Source organism: Argiope bruennichi, chromosome X2 (assembly GCF_947563725.1).
Source record: "Argiope bruennichi chromosome X2, qqArgBrue1.1, whole genome shotgun sequence".
Classification (NCBI taxonomy): Eukaryota; Metazoa; Arthropoda; class Arachnida; order Araneae; family Araneidae; genus Argiope; species Argiope bruennichi.
In genome coordinates, this window is record NC_079163.1 from 89,759,373 (window position 1) to 89,777,286 (window position 17,914).

Consider the following 17,914-nt stretch of genomic DNA (forward strand, 5'->3'; position numbering starts at 1 on the left):
TAACCGGAAGTCAAAATGGGGCACCAAAAGCTCGAGTGGCATAAAAAAATAAAATTTAAAAATATTTCATACATATAATAATATACAAATTCATTTACTTGCACAATATTCAGATGAATTCATTCTACCAATTTAATTAAAAGAGAAGGGCGGGGAGGTAATTTAAAAAATTAGTTACAATTCGCTTATGCATTACTTTTGTCTGGACAGCTTTGGGATAAGCGCAGCAATATTTACCATATCATATGGATTCTATTGGCTTTCAAAATATCTCATCAGTTCTCTTGTAAACAAGCTCATTTTCGATTTTATTCCCTTCCCTTCTCTTAGCATTAAAATTTGCAAGGTTATTTTTTTCATGCTCTCCGTTTGATCTGAATCGAGCATATATGTTTATATAAAAAATCTATTAGTTGACAAATGACTATCTTTCAGAAATCAAAATAAACAATTGGTAGGGGTGACCAAAATTGTCTAAAAATAATACATTTTAATAAAAGTTTTAGTTCGTTTTATTTGAAAGTTATTTGTGAAGTTATTTATGCTATTTTCTTTTAAGAAAGACTTTTAAAAAATAATTTAAAAAAAATTATACTCGAGAGAAAATAAACAACAACAACCAAAAAAAAAAAAAAAATGGTTGAACCGATATTTGATTATCAATTTCGAATTATTGTTGTAGGAGATAGTACCGTTGGTAAAAGTGCTCTTTTACGTGCTTTCACAGAAGGTAAATTTTCAGAAACTTGCGATCCTACGGTTGGTGTAGACTTTTTCGCTCGTCTTATAGAAGTGAAGAATGGTGTTCGTGTCAAACTTCAACTTTGGGACACAGCTGGGCAAGAACGGTTCAGGTGAGAAAAATATTATATAAGATAATTTACCGTGAATGTTGTAGGATCAATCTGCATGGAGTAAGGTTCCAAACACTTGTTTAAATTGAGTCTATTCAATTCATTTAATTATTCGAGTTACTTTGATATAATATTCCTTACCAATATTCTAAATATTTTTCCTTTTATCTGTTTTGAATACTCCTTTTTAAGAAAATATAATGACCTGGAAGGCTATAAAATATGAAGTCTTACCGAGTATTTTTGTAGGTATATGTTGTTTGTTTTTATAAAATTATTTATAAAGTTTGAAAAAATTATGTGTGATTTGTTAAGGAAAACTGTTAGCATTTAATCTTGACAGTCTTGATAAAATTCCATTACCATGATTAGTGACCAAATCCAGAAAATTTTCTAATTGAACATAGGAACTTCAGAAAAATCATTTTAAAGCTGATAGGAATTTTACTGCAATTTTAATGTTGATTTATATTGGCCATATTATAATAGGAAATTAAAATCATACTCTTTATGTTTTACTTCTTCCATTCATGAAAAAATTAGTTGTTCCAGTTATTCATGCTGAGATGAATTATTTCTCTACGCATCAGAAGAAATAATGCAGATTGGTCTACTTATTTGTGTTAAGGCTAAATGGTAATTTGTATTACAAATTAAAAGTCTTCAGAAACCAATTAAGATTGAAGTAGTTCAAGTTTATATGAAATTTGGAACTGCTAAAGTATGTTGTAATTTTAATAATATCATTGCAGCATTAACTCTTTTAATATTTTGTGAGGGGATTTTAATTAAAAAAGTTAATCACCTATGTATGAAATGCGAGTTGTTCCATACACCTTTAATCATGACAATTATCATATCCTTTGCTTGCTAATTGTAAGTAGAAAATATATCCCCAAAAGTCTTTATACAGTGAGTGTAGTCAATTTCAACAATCAAATTGTATTTAAAAATAAGAGAAAATTGTTGGCTTTAATTTATTTCATAGATTTTAATTTGAATTCTAATTTTTTTAATATATTTATTTTAATTTAATAATGCTTAACTTTATCCATTTTTTATCAGTTTACTTTACTGCTAATATGTATTATTGTAAATTATAAATATAAATTATTTAAATACTTAATGAATAAATATATTTCCTTGTAATCATAAATTATTTTAGAATAATTTAAATTTGTATTAGGAAGATGAGGTAACTTGTAAAAGTAGCACTGATTATATTCAAAAGCAATATCTGTAAAATATGTCTTTAAATATTTTTAATATTATTTACAGAAATGTTGTTTCATGTATGAATCATTAATATTAAGTTCTTTTTAATATAATCCCAGTTGCCATTGTCATATTAGTTGCCCATATTAGCACAGTTGCCATATTAAAGAAATTAAAAATTTAGATTGTAATCTGCCTCTAACCCCACTCACATTTCCTTATTTCTTTAACTATTGTTTAAAGTGAACTTTTCTGCTGCAGCTTAAAAATTTTTGCTTCAATTTCTTCTACAGATTTAAAAAGAATATCACAGATGAGATTTTTGATATATCCCAATGAAAAGAAATCGAGACTCACTCATTTTGCTGAAATAGTGGTATTTCTTTGCCCAAAATGGGCTACTGTTCTTTTTCATGAACTACATCTGCTCATGGATATATGTTGGCATATCCTTTAACAATTCTAGCAAGATCTACAGGAAAATACAGTGTATTTTCCCCATCAATTTGTCTCAGTTTAGGCTGCAGCCCTCCGTCAATGACTCTTGCCCAAACCTTTAATGAATAATTGTGTTTTGGGAAAGAATTTGCACTTGCTTTTACATGTTTACAGTGGATTTTAAATGCATCATTTATGTGTGTCAAAAAAAAAAAAAAAAAAGCATCCTTCACCCATAAAAAGCACTGTTGCAGAAAATTTGATTGCATCCCTCTTAGTCTCGGAAACTAGCATACATATTGAGGATAGAAATGAAATAGTTATAACCATGATATTATTCAGGGATTGTTGTATACCAAAAATAAGATCCGAGTTTTTGTGCTAATACCTACTTGAACTGCTGCTGCGTTCATAACAGGCTGTTTTATTTCTAACATATTGCCACTTTTTACATAACTTGCATCAGATCCAATTGTGTAAAAGAAAGTTGATTCATGGTGCAAGCATTCAGTTGTTTTACAATTGAACAACTTCTTACTGCTTTATTTCTTTTCTATTCCCATTTACAACTCTATTAGATGAAATTTTAATGGGCTTTTCCTCAACTTGTAATTTTTTTTTTTTTTTTTTTTTTTAGGAGTTGTAACTTTTAATAAATGCTGTAAAATGTAAGAGAGAAGAGATATTGGTATCCATCAGTATAAAAATTTGGAAGCAATTCTTCTTTCTTCCCAAACAAAATTTCTTCTTACAGAATGACTCTTTTGAATCTGCATAGTTATAACCCAGCAAGTTAGGATGAGAAGGAGGAATTTTTGATTTGGTGAATTCTTCCATTAACTAAAGATTCCCTATTATTTTTAATCATCCTATATATTCTTGAATTTAAATATTTAGTAAAATGCATAAATAGGTTTTTTTTTTCCAGCACAAAAAGGGCTTACCATAGTAAATTAATAAAATTATCTTCAAATTCCTATCAATAAAACATTGAAAGTTCTTTATTTAATTAGTAATTTTTATTTATGCAAAAGATACTTTATCAAAATTATCATATTCCCTTAAAATTCCTTGAATTTTATTTTGTTGAACTCAGGGTTTCAGAAGAGTACTTTTTCTTTTTGTCGTTGCGTCTTTAAAAAGTCCTTGAAAAATAGATGACAGAAGAGAAAACCAGTTTGTGATTTAGGTTTGCCTTCAGAATTTCCACCAATTGACGAAAAAAGGGTGTTAATTTCAGAATGCTTTCAATCATCAATCTTTTCTCTGTGCTTAGGAGGATGGAAGGAGAATAATCGGGAGTACCGCCACAAATGGCAAGGGATCTTAACATACTCAGCAGCTTGAAATAATACTGTTACACCATTCATCATGTTTTCATAATTCTAAGATACAGAAATGAAATGGTCTTTGAAATGTGTGGTGAATTATTATTCATATAGCTCTTGCAAAGAGATTTCAAACTTGTTTTGAGAAATGTTTTCAGAGAGCAAGATAGTTATAATTAGTCTCCTCTGGACCAATAATATACATATACTCTTAATCAGATTTACATATTCATATATTTACACATTCTTGCAGAATCAGTTTTACATATTCAGTTTTGGAAAAAGGGGAGGGGAGGTTGAAACCAGATATGCGACTTCTGCTTTCATGAGACCTTCCACAGCTAAAGAGGTTTTCAACACTTTTGTAATTCTATAGAAAAATTGGATTTTAAAAATGTTTGATGGATGATCCATTAGTGAATTGTGTTTTTGACATTAAATGATGAAGTCTGAAAACAATTTTCATCTATGTTAATAAATGTGGGGCATGTTATCAATAATTTATTTAGACTGCAAAATATATTCTTATGGAATATTGTACTTATTTTTATCTAATGTGTCTTATTTATTCAAAGTTTTATAGGCAAAAAGGAGAAATAAGTAAAATTTTTAGAGAAATGCTAATTTTCCAAGAATTTTTGCAGAATCAGATGTTCAGAAAATGTAGTTTGTGCTGAATGAGGATCAAAATATAGAATGCCTTGGTGTTCTATATTTTGATCTGAGAATCTTTTAGAGTTTCCTTTCCCAAAATCTGCATCATTTAAATTTGTTGCAAAGTGTAGTTAAGATCCAGTCCTATGCCTCTTACAAGGGATTTTATTGTCATTGATCAAAATTATTCAACCCATTTTCAACATTCTACTAAAGAAATTCTCCACTTTTGGCATAGGAAATCAAAAAGATATTCACAGGCTATTTGCAAACATTTTGTGTCATAAGAATGTTTGTGAGGACCTTATAACTATAAATGCCATTTTTATATTGATTTTTCAGATATTCACATCCTATTATTAGCAAAGTAAGTGCTGTTCTTTTTTAAGGACAGAAAAAAAAAAGCTAAGAGAAAACATGATTGCCAGGACTTTGCATATACCTTCATTCCTACTATTTTGGATAAGTCCCCTCTCAATTATATACTAGTTAGGAGTATGTTTTTTTGATCTGAGGAGAATGCCCAAAAAACCCATTCCTGATATAATGAGAAAAAATTCATTCTTTCTATTTTTGAGAATAGCAAGCAATTAAAAAAATGATGCAGTTGTATTTTAATAGAATTTAACAAATTTTTGAATGATATTTAGAAAATCAAAAGTCTTATTAGAAAATGCAAAACATAGTTGAGATTCTGATGGTTCTATCCCATACTCAAACAATAGTTCCAAAAGGATTTTCCTTAAATAAAAATATTTATGTTGGTAATCTTTAAAAAAAGGACTTATTCATTATACATATGCCAAATGTTTGGCTTTAAAGGAATTTTTAAAAAAGATGCAGTGGAATGGAGAATTTTTAAAATGCTGAAGAATTTAGATAAAATGTAAATGCTTTATATCTGCTCTAATTATATTGAAAGTATAGATTTCAAAATCAAAATATTGAAAAGACTAAAAATAAAATACATTGCAAGTGAATTAAAGGACTTAAAATAAAGATAGAATATTTAGGAGACAGTTTACACTGCAGGTGTCTCCAAACAAACTAACTGAAGAGACAGAAAAGAATAGAATTTTTCTATTCACAACAGAACCAAATAATTTTAGGAATTGAGATTTTAACAGAGCAACTCAAAATGTAAATTTAAAAAATTTAATTGTACTTTGTTTTTTGTTCATTTGTTAAAATCGGAGTAAAGATTTGCTGATTTGTATCTACCTTTTTCATTGTCCTCTTAATTCTGCGAAACACTAGTCAAAAGTAAAGTTGAAGATTCTTGTGGATTAGCAATTTTTTAATGTTTAGGTTAAAAAATTAATGTGCTTATGAAGTGAACACTTGGTTTTTTTTGTTTTGTTTTGTTTTTTGTTTGTTTGTTTGAAATTGGCATCTGGTAATATCTGTAGCTATGTTGTGGTTAATGATGGGATGACACATTGTGATCTCAAAACCTGTTTTGAATTTAAAGTTTTGATTTATTAGCTGTAAGATGCATATAACAGGTGTCTTTAGTGCTCTCTACTTAATTATTTAGAAGTAGTAAGCATAAAAATAATGGTGCATTTTAAAATGATTATTGCAAATACTTTATTTATGCCCATTATTTGCATTTTTATCTCTGAAATATGTAATTTTAGAGTCCTTGAATTTTTAGGCAAAGCTCTTGAAAGTCCTAGAATTTTTTTTTTTTTTTTCAATAAGACTGGGAACACTGTTTATTCATACATGTGAGCATTCAGCTTTCACAGCCTCGTGTTTTAGGAATTATTCTTCGTAACAATTTATATGTTAAAAATATCATAGTTATTATCTTTGGTTTATTTTATTTAATTAATGCAACCCTTAGCATTATTAAAGGAGGTATTTTGATTTCATATGTGTCAATTTTAGATGTAAGAGCAAATAAATTTAAAATTCAAAAAACTTTGAATTATTGTATTGTATGTAATTTTATTTATTTGAAACATACTACTTTTGTTTCCATTGTCAAATCTTTATTAATAGCTGCTGAATTATAAATTCTTGTGGTTGTTGTTAATATGTTATAAATTTCTGATCTCCCTTTTTCAGAACTATTACTTGGTCATACTATAGAAATTCTGTTGGAGCTTTACTATTATATGATATTACCAGGCGATCAAGCTTTGAGCATTTAGTTGAATGGTTGTTTGAAGCAAGAAGGCATATTGAACCTGGAAGAGCAGTTTTTGAAGTAATTTTTAAATTATTTTATAAAAATTATCTTTCTATTCATATGACACAGAGATTAGTATTAGTTAGGAAAACTAGATTGATTTTTATTACTTTTTTATGATGATGTCATTATGCCTCATACAGTAATTAGGTTACATTGTACATCCTTTTCTAAAATTATCCTCTAGAGATTTAAAAAAATACTTTAGAGATTTTGGAAGAAAGTGATGTTTTTCTGACAAAGTTAATTTTAACTGTCAAGTGTCAAAAAATTTGCTCCGCTCAGCCTGCTTTCATAAATAAGGATATGTTCACACTGGGTGATTGTTCCCACTTTGCTGACAGTTGCAAAATATATTAGTTGTGTTCACAAGGGGCTTTTGACTAATTGATGCTGACAGGCAACAGTGTATATTCACTTGGTTTAGGTTTTATGTTACTTCATTCATTGAAGAAATGAACATTATTGCAAAAAATTGGCTAGGTAGTTTGCATTAGTTGATATTAAAAACGACACAAGAGCTAACAAAACCTCTAAGTTTTGAATATAAGTGATAAATTTGCAAATTGTTTTTATTTATAACCCTTTAAAATGATAAAAGGAATTTATGTATAAATTTTTATAAAATGTATTACCTACATAAATATGTCTAACAGTAAATGTAATGGAATTTTATTGTATATTTAGGAAGTGCAAGCTTTTCTTTCTGTAAGGTTACTCCTTTGAAAATTATAATTCATTATACTAAATTAAATTACAGGAAACATGCCATTTTTATTTGTATTTATCAAGATCGTTTCTTCTTCTTTATCTTTAAACGTTCTTTGAAACACATTTAATAAATATGTATTTGTGGATAACATTCATTTTCAAAATAACTGTTCCCCCCCCCCCTCAGTTTGGTATATGGAATGTCGAATTTGCATAATCAATCCTTGTTTCCTTTTTTAAAAATTGTTATATGCATTATAAAGTATCCAGACACTTTTGGACTTGCACATTTTTACAAATTTCTCCGCAAAGGCTGATTGAACTTTTTTTTTAACTTTGACCATGTAAAAAATGTGCTTGATCTAGAGTTTTACAATGAAGATTCAGTCACAAGGGCATATAGGTGACTGACTAGAAAATGATAAATAAAACTATTTTGGTTTCCTACATTTCTCAGAAAGCTTATAAAATTTTGCAACTTTCATCTGTGATTTTGCTTTCTGTGTGAAATACTTCTATACATTTTTGTAAATACAGCATGCATATTCAAAAAATACAGCATACAATAAAGTTTTAAAACCACTTTTTTCTCAAGTGCTTTGTTTAAAAAATGCAGAATTTTCAACAAAATTACATGTGTTATTAAAATTTAAAGTGAATTTATTAATTAATTGAAGAAATATGGAAATTTGTCGTAAATAAATTTAATTGTGCACATATGATATATAGTACATTTTCCATATATAAAGCAACTTATTTGAAATTTCCATTTGAGTGCTATTATGGTTCAGAAAGCTATTGGCATTGCAGTATGATAGAATTTCATTTGCTGTCTGAGAGAAACTAAAAGACAAAATGTTTTTCTCAAAATATATTTTCACCAAACTTGTATCTTTGAATAGCTATATTGAATTCTAAAAAGGTTAGATTTATTCTAAATATCATTTCATGATATGAATCGCGGAAATTTATTCATCATAAATAACAAAAGATTGTATTCTCTTATTAATTATTTTTTGCATTGAATACTTAATCCTCTTTATTGTTTTTTGCAGGTTGTTGCATGTAAAGTAGATTTGGAAAGCAGTAGGGTTGTAAGTACAGAAGAGGGGCGAGCCTTTGCTGAATCGTATGGATTGTCTTTTATTGAAACTTCAGCAAAAACTGGTTACAATTTAGAAAATGCTTTTACAAATATTTCACAACAAATATATGACAAAATTCAAAATGGTGAATTGAAGATGCAAGATGGTTGGGATGGAATCAGAACTGGATTTAGTCGAACACAGAATACTGTTCGATTAATGGAAGCTGAAGTAGAAAGAGATGGCTGCTGTTAATTTCTAGTAAAGAAGCTTTTTAAGCTAGTTTTAAACAGTAATTATATTTTGTTACATATGGTGACTACTTAGTGAGATCAATTTATTTTTCCCTTCTCCCACCTATTATCCAATTTCCAATAATTTAAAATTTATTTCTGAAACAGAAAAAAATAATTGAAGCATATAAATAAATGGTTGTATAAGAAAATTGAACTAAATTAATTGAAAATTGAACTTGTTACACTACAATGTAGGCAAAGTATTCCTCCATTGTCATTATTTTTACTATATTTTTCATTTTGAATTTTTAAAATTATTTATTTGCATGTAACAAAATTAATAAATTACATCCATGTTTATAAATGTAATAAGCACATGAATAGAACTTACAATGATTATTACAAAAAATTATATAGTATTATTTTTCTATAAATGTTCATTTGATATTACTAAATTTTGTGAATTAGGGTGTACAAATGGAAGTTCATCATGTCCATTATAATGGGGCGTAATGATATATTTGCCAGATGGTTGGTGCAAAATGTATATTCAGATTAGAGTTGTGTTCTTATATCAAGAATTAAGTCACAGAATTGCTCATTTAATTCAAATGGACTAAATTAGCAATATACTATTTGCAGTAAAAAAATAGTTAATGCTGATCTTCGTTTATTTAAAGTTGGTTGGCATTTCTTGCTTTCCAAGCATTTTATTTGCTCTCTCTGAAAGAGTGCATTTAATTTGAATGCATTTTCTTCAGTTTATCCTTTATTTTTTACTATGAATTCTTTTTCATATAACATATATTTATTTATTTGTTTTAATTAAAGCTGCAGTACAATGAAACTATTGTTGGCTATTTAATCTGTTAGTGAACAGATATATTGCACTATGTAACAGCGTTGGCGTGATGTTTTTTTAAATGTTGCAATTCATACTCTACAGTGTTAATTTTAAATTATATTAGAGTGATAAATGTTAATATTTTTGTTAGTCTTTGTTTTTGTAAAGGTCCTGTAATTTTATAAAATTAGCAATAATGCTACGTGTAAATGTTTAGTCAACATCCGGTTGTTAAGTTTTCCAAAATAAATTATTAGAAGTAGAAAGGTCAAAAATTAAAATTACAATTCATATTTAGTTAGATACCATATACTTGTTTAGCAGTCAATTAAAACTTATTTTATTAATGGATTTGTATAAGCTTATATTCTCAAAGTTTGAAATGTGACTTATATATATATATATATATATATATATATATATATATATATATATATATATATACACACTATGATGTTTTTCCGGTTCCTTTTTTGGTTTTAGTTTGAATAAGAAATAATTTTTAGTTGCGATTTCGAAACTATTTCGTTTTAGTTTCGAATTTTATATAAGTTTTCGTTTTTTATAACCTTTCGTTTTATATATATATATATATATATATATATATATATATATATATATATATATATATATATATAATTTAAAATTAAAATGAGAATATAAAGAAAAGCTTTGAGTTTCATAATTTGTTTCTCTGAATATTCTTTAACAAAATTGTTGTAAGTTCATATTTAATTAGCAAAATTCAATCTATTTAAAGAGGATAACTTAGACAAGTTTTTATAATTAATTATGCTCGATTTTTTTTATGCTGAATTTTTGTGAATCCTGTATGAAGAACAAGTTATTAGGCAAATTTTATTACTTAATCAGTTTCTCGAGATTTCCTTTATTGTATTGATGTGACTTTCATGAACTGACAATTTATTATCTTCAGATAATTGACTTACAAAATGATGGAAAGACCTGTGTGTACATTTTTCAGTCATTAGTAAGTGATAATTTTCCTATCTACACTTCCAATGTTTTTGATGCAGTGCTAAATCTTAGATCTTACAAACTCTCAAAGAATCTTACCATTTGAAACATTCATGAAGAGTAGTAAGCATTTTCAAGAACGAAATATCTAAGGAGAGCATGTATGGATCATTGAAAGTCGTCTTTCTTTATAACCATGAATAGTTAAAAATGGTAAGTAATATAAAAGGGTTAATGCCAAATGAAGCTTGATAAATAAATTAAAACTTGATTATAATAGTCGGACACAACATATATGCATGTATTTATTTTACCTATCTGTAAACTTTTGAGAAAAGTGCAATAATGAAACATCTACTAAAGACAGACAATATTTTTTCACTCATCACAAATATCAGTAATAAGTATTATATGCGTTGGTGCAACAGTATTATTCAGTTTCTGTTTGAGTGATATGTTAGATGGGGACACTTTTTTCTTTGTGTGTGTGATAAATAATTTTCAAATCTGTGGAATCTACAAAGTAACCTCCCACAGGAGCTGTACCTTCTGTATATGTTCTTTTCCCCCTTGTTAATAAATACACTTTCATTAATGAAAATTTTTGTTTGGTTTTATGGTTTGTTATGCCATTTTTGTGCTGAGTGAAGGATTGAATATAAGTTTTTATCCAAAATGTCTTACTTGAACGATCACATTTTCTCATGAAAAGACTTTTCATTCTGTATAGAATGCATTAATAGAAATTTATATGTATTGTCTCATATTAACTGGCATGTGCTACAGTTATTTGGGCAGCTATTATTTTATATTTATTAGCTCAGTATTTGGCAGCTACAGTTATTGGGCAGCTTTTGTGATTCTGAAAGAATTACCAGACTAGTTAGCAAATTAATTTTTTGATGCAAATATCTTTTGTGGATTGAGATGGCTTTTAAGGTGCTTCTACAACTGTTTCATTCAATAGCAGAATAAAAAAAATAACAGCAAAGTAAGTACTCTTTCTTTCATACCCAATCTGCTGTACTAGGTATTATGATTAGCCTAGGGGGAAAAACAATTAGAAACTTATATCAAGTATTGAGAAATCTTTTGTAATTTCATATTTGTCTTTCAAAAACTAAATCCTCTTAATTTTCTCTCTGTTTATAGATTTCACTTTAATGCCCTTTTCTTTTGGCCGCGTATATCAGAGAAGGCTGTGTTTTATTTTTATGAAACATGTTTAAATTTTGGTATTTTCATTATTTTAAGGATAACTTGTTAGAAGAAAATAATTAAAGTAAATTATTAGCTTATAATTTTTTACTTTTTAAAAAGTATGGATGTATTATTGCTTTTATTAGGGTTGTGATATAGTGAATTCAGATTTTCTGGATTTGTGAACTGTACTCATTTTTCTTAAGAATTTGTTTTAGAGCAAGCATATCATTAATGATATGTATGATATTGTCCTGAAAAATGTAAAATTTCCTATAACACTGACAATTTGTATTCCATTAGACTATGAAATGTTATTTATTCTCATTTAAGTATGCAATTTATATAGACAAATCAACTTTGAGGCTTTTATGGAGAAAAGTTTTTTGAAAACATTGCCGAGAGAGATTTTACTTATTGTAAATATTTTAAGTGATAACTTGCTGGATTATTTAACTAATTTCTTTATAATCTTTGTGCTTTTATATTAGCATTTTTTCATCCTTAAATGCTATTATATTAGCATTCTTTCATTTTTTGTAAAATGCTTATTACAAAAAATGAATTAATGAATCATTTTATTTTCAAAACTGAACACATATTTTACAGAAGAAAAAAAATCTCTAAACATTTAGAAAATGTCCAGAAATCCAAATCAAGAAATCAAATAGGTATACACTTTTAAATGATGCATTGATACAAATTATTATTTTTTGCTGTGCAAATTATTTGAAAATATACATTTGTTTGCATCTATATCACCTTTATTTCATGAATTATTTGAAATCTCGTATTTTTATTCATGATAAAATTACAAAATATGGTCACAATCCCTATGTTATAATTTAATGGTTTTTTCCTTTCATGTGCCATAAACTGTTTATAGTTTTATTCCTAAATTCACTTCACTTGGAAATTAGTTTTTGATTTATCTTTTAGAAATTCCTCTAACATAGGGAGTTTTTGTTAAGAATTAAAATCTGAAGATGAATTTTGAATAAATTTTACTAGAACTGTATTTAAAATAAACTAAATTGCAAAGTAGAAAATGTAGTTAATAAATTTTTATTAATGATATTTTTAAGTCTTAACTTTAAAAGACTAAAAATATAAATTATGTTGAAATCCAGTTTTTAAGTTGCAATGCAATACAAAGCACACTATTTAATTTTATTATAATATTATAGTGCATTTCCTTCAAATTTTTATTTACCATGAAAGGCCGAAATTTGTGAATATCGATATTCTCCAATGAATAGTGAGATGTTGAGAAAACTTAGTCAAACATAACAATTTAAGTTGGTGTAATAAATAAGATTGTATAACGTTCATCACATAATTTTGTCTTAAGTTTAGTATTGGTATTATTTTCTTGTCTTATTAGGTTCAGTAATTTATGTATACTGTTACTCGAGCTTTCTTCTTTTTTGATATATATCGCAATATGTTTTAATAATAAAGTATGATTTGAAAAAATGCAGTTTTGCTATAATATTAAAAGATTTTTTATTCGACTGTTAGTACTTGCTCGAAGTTGAAGTTTGTCAATGTAAATGAGAAATAATAATATTAGTCTATATTTCGGTCACACTCCAGGCAACTATGAAAATGCTGACTTTCACTGGAGAATCTTGACATCTGCCATTCTTTGTAAAAGTTTTAAGAAGGAAAAGAGCATGTAAATTAAGCTAGTGAATTGAAATATTTGCTAAGAATCGTTAGTTATTTCAACTGAGGGTGATTCGTTCATGGATATTATTATTCATTAAAATGTAATGAACTTGTTTCAAATTCAGAAATGTAATTTTATGATATAATCTGATATTGGATGCCAGCTGGAGAATTACCTCATGTAGTAGGATATAATATCAAATGTTAGATAAATTAGTATTTTTTTAAAAGTGAATAGTTCTTAAAATTAATTCCATGAGTTGTGTTTTATTCTTATATTTATTGTGGAAATTGCACATTTTAGAATACTCGTATGAACTAATGTATTTTGCCTCAGTTTTAAAGTTGTGATGTGTCAGGTATGTTCCTAATGTTAGTTTTAAATAACTTTTATTTGACATTTTTTATCTTGTGATGTATAAATTTAATAATGGCAGCTTATGATAAATGCAACATGCAGCAGAATATGTCATTTGTTATGCAAATTAATATTTTAAAAACCGTTTTTTTATGCTGAAAATAAACTATTTACTGATTGAAACTGATTTTGTCTGTTTCTATAAGGATCACTCAAAAAAAAAAAAAAATAAGTAAACCGTTTATTATATCAAAAGTAATCGTCGTAATTATTAATATATTTATTCCATTTTGAGATAAGAGGTGAATGATGCCTTCATGGAAAAATGTTTGTAGTTGTCCACAAGAACATAATTGTGCCCAGACGTGCGTCTCTTCGTCCGGTGCAAATCGACGGACACGAATATGAAAATCGCATGGGGAGGTATCAGGATTATTTGGAGGATGAGTAAGGGCTTTCTAATGAAATTTCTGCAGCATAGTTTTAACATCTTTGACTACATGTGGGTGGATATTATCCTCAGCAAAATGAAGCTGTACTAATGCCTAACATGAGCCGGATGTCTTCCACCGTCCGTCATCGGCCTTTTTTGACGGCAGCTTCCACTGTAGTATTGACAGAAAGGGTACTGACACGATGAGCCTGTCCTTTCCAATTACTGTCTTTCAATGACTTCCGACTTTCTCGATATCGTTTATTGCACTCAAATACACGCGCATGTGACATACTGTATTCGCTACACACAAGATATATTCGGGCATGGATTTCACTTCCTGACAGTCTTTCAGTAATAATAATAATAAAAAACCACTACTACAGCACGCTGTTTCTCTTTCGGCATCCGCAGTAATGTTGGACGCACACACGACTTGCTGACTTCACTACGAGCACATCTAATAGACAAATTGCACGGATGCGAGCATTCCCATTGTTTTTTCTTAATTCTCGATGGAGTATATTTTTTTACACAAACCTTCCAACTTTCGCGCCATACTCGTTATAGTTATATGGTCTATCTCGTTTTCATTTGACTGTCCGTTATGCTATATTAAAGCATTTTACTCTGACATTTGCAGAAACTTTACTTGTTTAGAATATATTATCAGCATTGCAAGTTCGGTTATGCATACAAAAAAAAAGCATTGTTATTTATATAAAATCATTTATTAATTTTTAGGCAACTATAAGTAAAAATTATTGGAATGAATTATAAGTAAAACAATTTGACGATTTTTTCAATTTAACTGTTCTAAACCGAAATTGCGACTAATTTGTGTATAATTTTAAACAGCTATCATTTTTTAAAAAAAATTTATCTTTTTGGTCTGTTATATCGTATGCAGATTTCTTGTTTTTAAAACGAAAAGAATGAATTCAACTTTTAGGAAATTCAGTTCATTGTTATATCTAAATCACGTTGTTTATATAGCATGAAATGTTTGTATGATAAATGCATGCGTTATCACCGTAATTTGACAGAAATATTGACGGAGACGGGGAGGTTGGTTAATGGCTATAAGGCAAGATGTATGTAAATGAAGTTTTTAAAAAATATATTTGTATAATACATTAATATAAAATATTCTTATAATGTATAAAATCGTATGGTCATAAGCTTCATATTTAATAAAAATATGAATAAAAAAATTACAAAATCTCGCACATCCTCGAAAAATTATAAACTCTAATAAACGATTTTTAAAAATTGCTGTAAGTTATATTTTCCCTTAAATTATTGATTTTTAAACTGTGATATAAAATTTTATTGACAGTTCAAAGTCAAATAAATAAAATAAACTACCTACGATATTTTTAATCATTTGGAATGATAATTCTAAAGATAAAATAATTTTCATACCTGGAAATATAGCTTTTGATTAATAAATGCATTATATATTAAATTAAATTAAATGTCAAAAAGCCGTCTTTATGCGGTTTAGCGTTTGTGAATAAAATTTTGAAGAAAACCTATTAATTAATTTGGATTTCTATAGCTTATAAATTATTTGTGAATTTTCAATTTTATTAATATAGCTTGTTTTTCTGAAAATATATTTAGAAGTATATAATAACCCAGTCTGAAAACCTGCGCACGCACACGTTATAACCACTACATATAACTAACTCTATGGGTGAAAAAAAAATGCGTTTTCATTTACTACGGATGTTTCAACTAATAGCGCGTGTGCCAATGGTAGATTTACAACTGAGATGTAATTGTGAATTTATGATTGATAGGATAAAGGATTCTATTTAAGATAACATATATCTATTTTTCTATAGAAAATAATCGAAACACTGAATATAAATGGATCAGAAATGAAACATTGAATTACAACGTTTGAAATAGAAATTATTTGTACTCCTTTATGCGCTTACTATTAATATATAAACCGAAATTATGAAAGCCTATGATGATTTAAAGTTTCAAAGAACCCCGTTATTAAATGGAAATGTGCAAAACGTTTTACAGAAGTTGTTAGCTTAAAATTTCAAGTACAGCATATGTTGTAGACTTTAAAAAAAATTCTTTTATATGCAAAATCTTTTATGTGAGTACCTAATAGTGTAATTTTAAGAAATGGTATCGGTTCTCTTTAAAGTAATCCGAAAAGAAATTTCCAAGTTTAGAAACACATTTAGGCGAGATTCAAAAAACATTTTTCGATATTGTATACCTAGTTTATTTACTCGGTTTTTTTGTCGGTTGTTATTTGAACACGAATAACAATTTAAATTTTGAATTTAAGTGAGTATTTTTTAAGACATATCTACTGAAAATTTACTATCTTATTTTAAATTTTGTTTGTAAAGCAACGGTGAAATCGCGCTTTTAAAAGAAGTATTGACATAACTAGTTGTATGAAATAAATCAGTTAAAAAATTAAATAGTAGTCGGAATAATCAATATGTTTTATTTGGTAATAGGTAATTTAAGTGAAAAAAAAAAAAAAAAAACCCTCATGTTTTAAGTCATTTTTATTGACAGTGAAACTATGCATTTGTTGGAAGTATTGAAAAAAAAACTAAAAACGTGTGTAACCCATAAGTTCATATCATTACTTTTTGTGACGAAATGTACAGAGTTTATTGATTGACAATAATATGAAATAGGTAGCGCAGTTGCAAGAGAATTTCGTAGCAGATTATCGATTAAAGATGGAACAAAGTCAATCTATTTAATCCTAGTTTTCAAATATTTGCTTTTTTTAAAAACTAACTTTAGAAAAAAAAGAAAAAAGAACCCTAAATTTAGATATTAGAAAAAAGCTTTTATGAAATTCCTTGTAAAACTTATTTTAAAGAAATTGATTTATTCAAAGGAAAGAGTTAGCTCTAAAATACTTTATCCTCTTAGGCGAAAATTTCTATGGTTCATTAGAGCTATTATTATTCTACAATGAGTTGTTATCAGTAAGTACACTTTGGTAGAGCAGATCTACTTCTTTGCATAACATAAAACAACTCACTGATAATTTTCTCAGTTTTCAATTATTAAAAATAATGGAAGATCAGAAATCGTTGACAAGAAGAGGAGTTTTTAGAAGAAAAAAAAAAAGCCACTAATCACCATCGATACAATATATGGTATTAAATGTTAAAGGATTTTATGAAATAAAATTTCAAATGCTTATACAGACCACTAAATAGTTTAATATTTATTTATAATTGTTATATTTATTTTCTTGACGCTTCTACTATTAACGTCCTCAGATTTTTTATAAGTGGTATATTGCTTCATCTGATTCTACATCTAGTTAGTTTCATGTATGTTCTATGGATATTCTATCTTTTGAAATGAGCATGCAAATGAGGCTTTTATAGAAACCTTTCAAATATCATTTGCGCATATTTCGGCACAGTAAATCAATGAAAGAAATTGTGAATTCTTTCTCCTAAACTCTTGATAGCAGATATTTAATTTTTCTATCAAAAAAGGCAAATATGCTCGTGTATGCCACGACAAACACTCAAAATCATTATGGTATATATAATGGTTGGCAATGGCTGAATGGTAAATTTACGCACTTTCTTTTTTCGTTTTGCATCGAAAAGTGCTTTCTGTGAAACATTTAATATAGCAAACTTTCATATATTAGAATATTTTATAATTTTTTGTCTGCTCTTCTTCCTTGATTCATAGT

The 17,914-nt window shown here is 27.4% G+C and overlaps 1 protein-coding gene across 1 annotated transcript; it reads left to right on the top strand.

Annotated features, from left to right (window-relative positions):
* Positions 1–241: 241 nt before the first annotated feature.
* On the top strand, positions 242–9,948 carry LOC129960951 (ras-related protein Rab-39B-like). Its single transcript, XM_056074714.1, has 3 exons — positions 242–854; positions 6,563–6,704; positions 8,453–9,948. Exons 1-3 carry the CDS (start codon positions 637–639, stop codon positions 8,735–8,737), a joined length of 645 nt encoding a protein of 214 aa, XP_055930689.1. The 5' UTR covers positions 242–636; the 3' UTR covers positions 8,738–9,948.
* Positions 9,949–17,914: the final 7,966 nt, after the last annotated feature.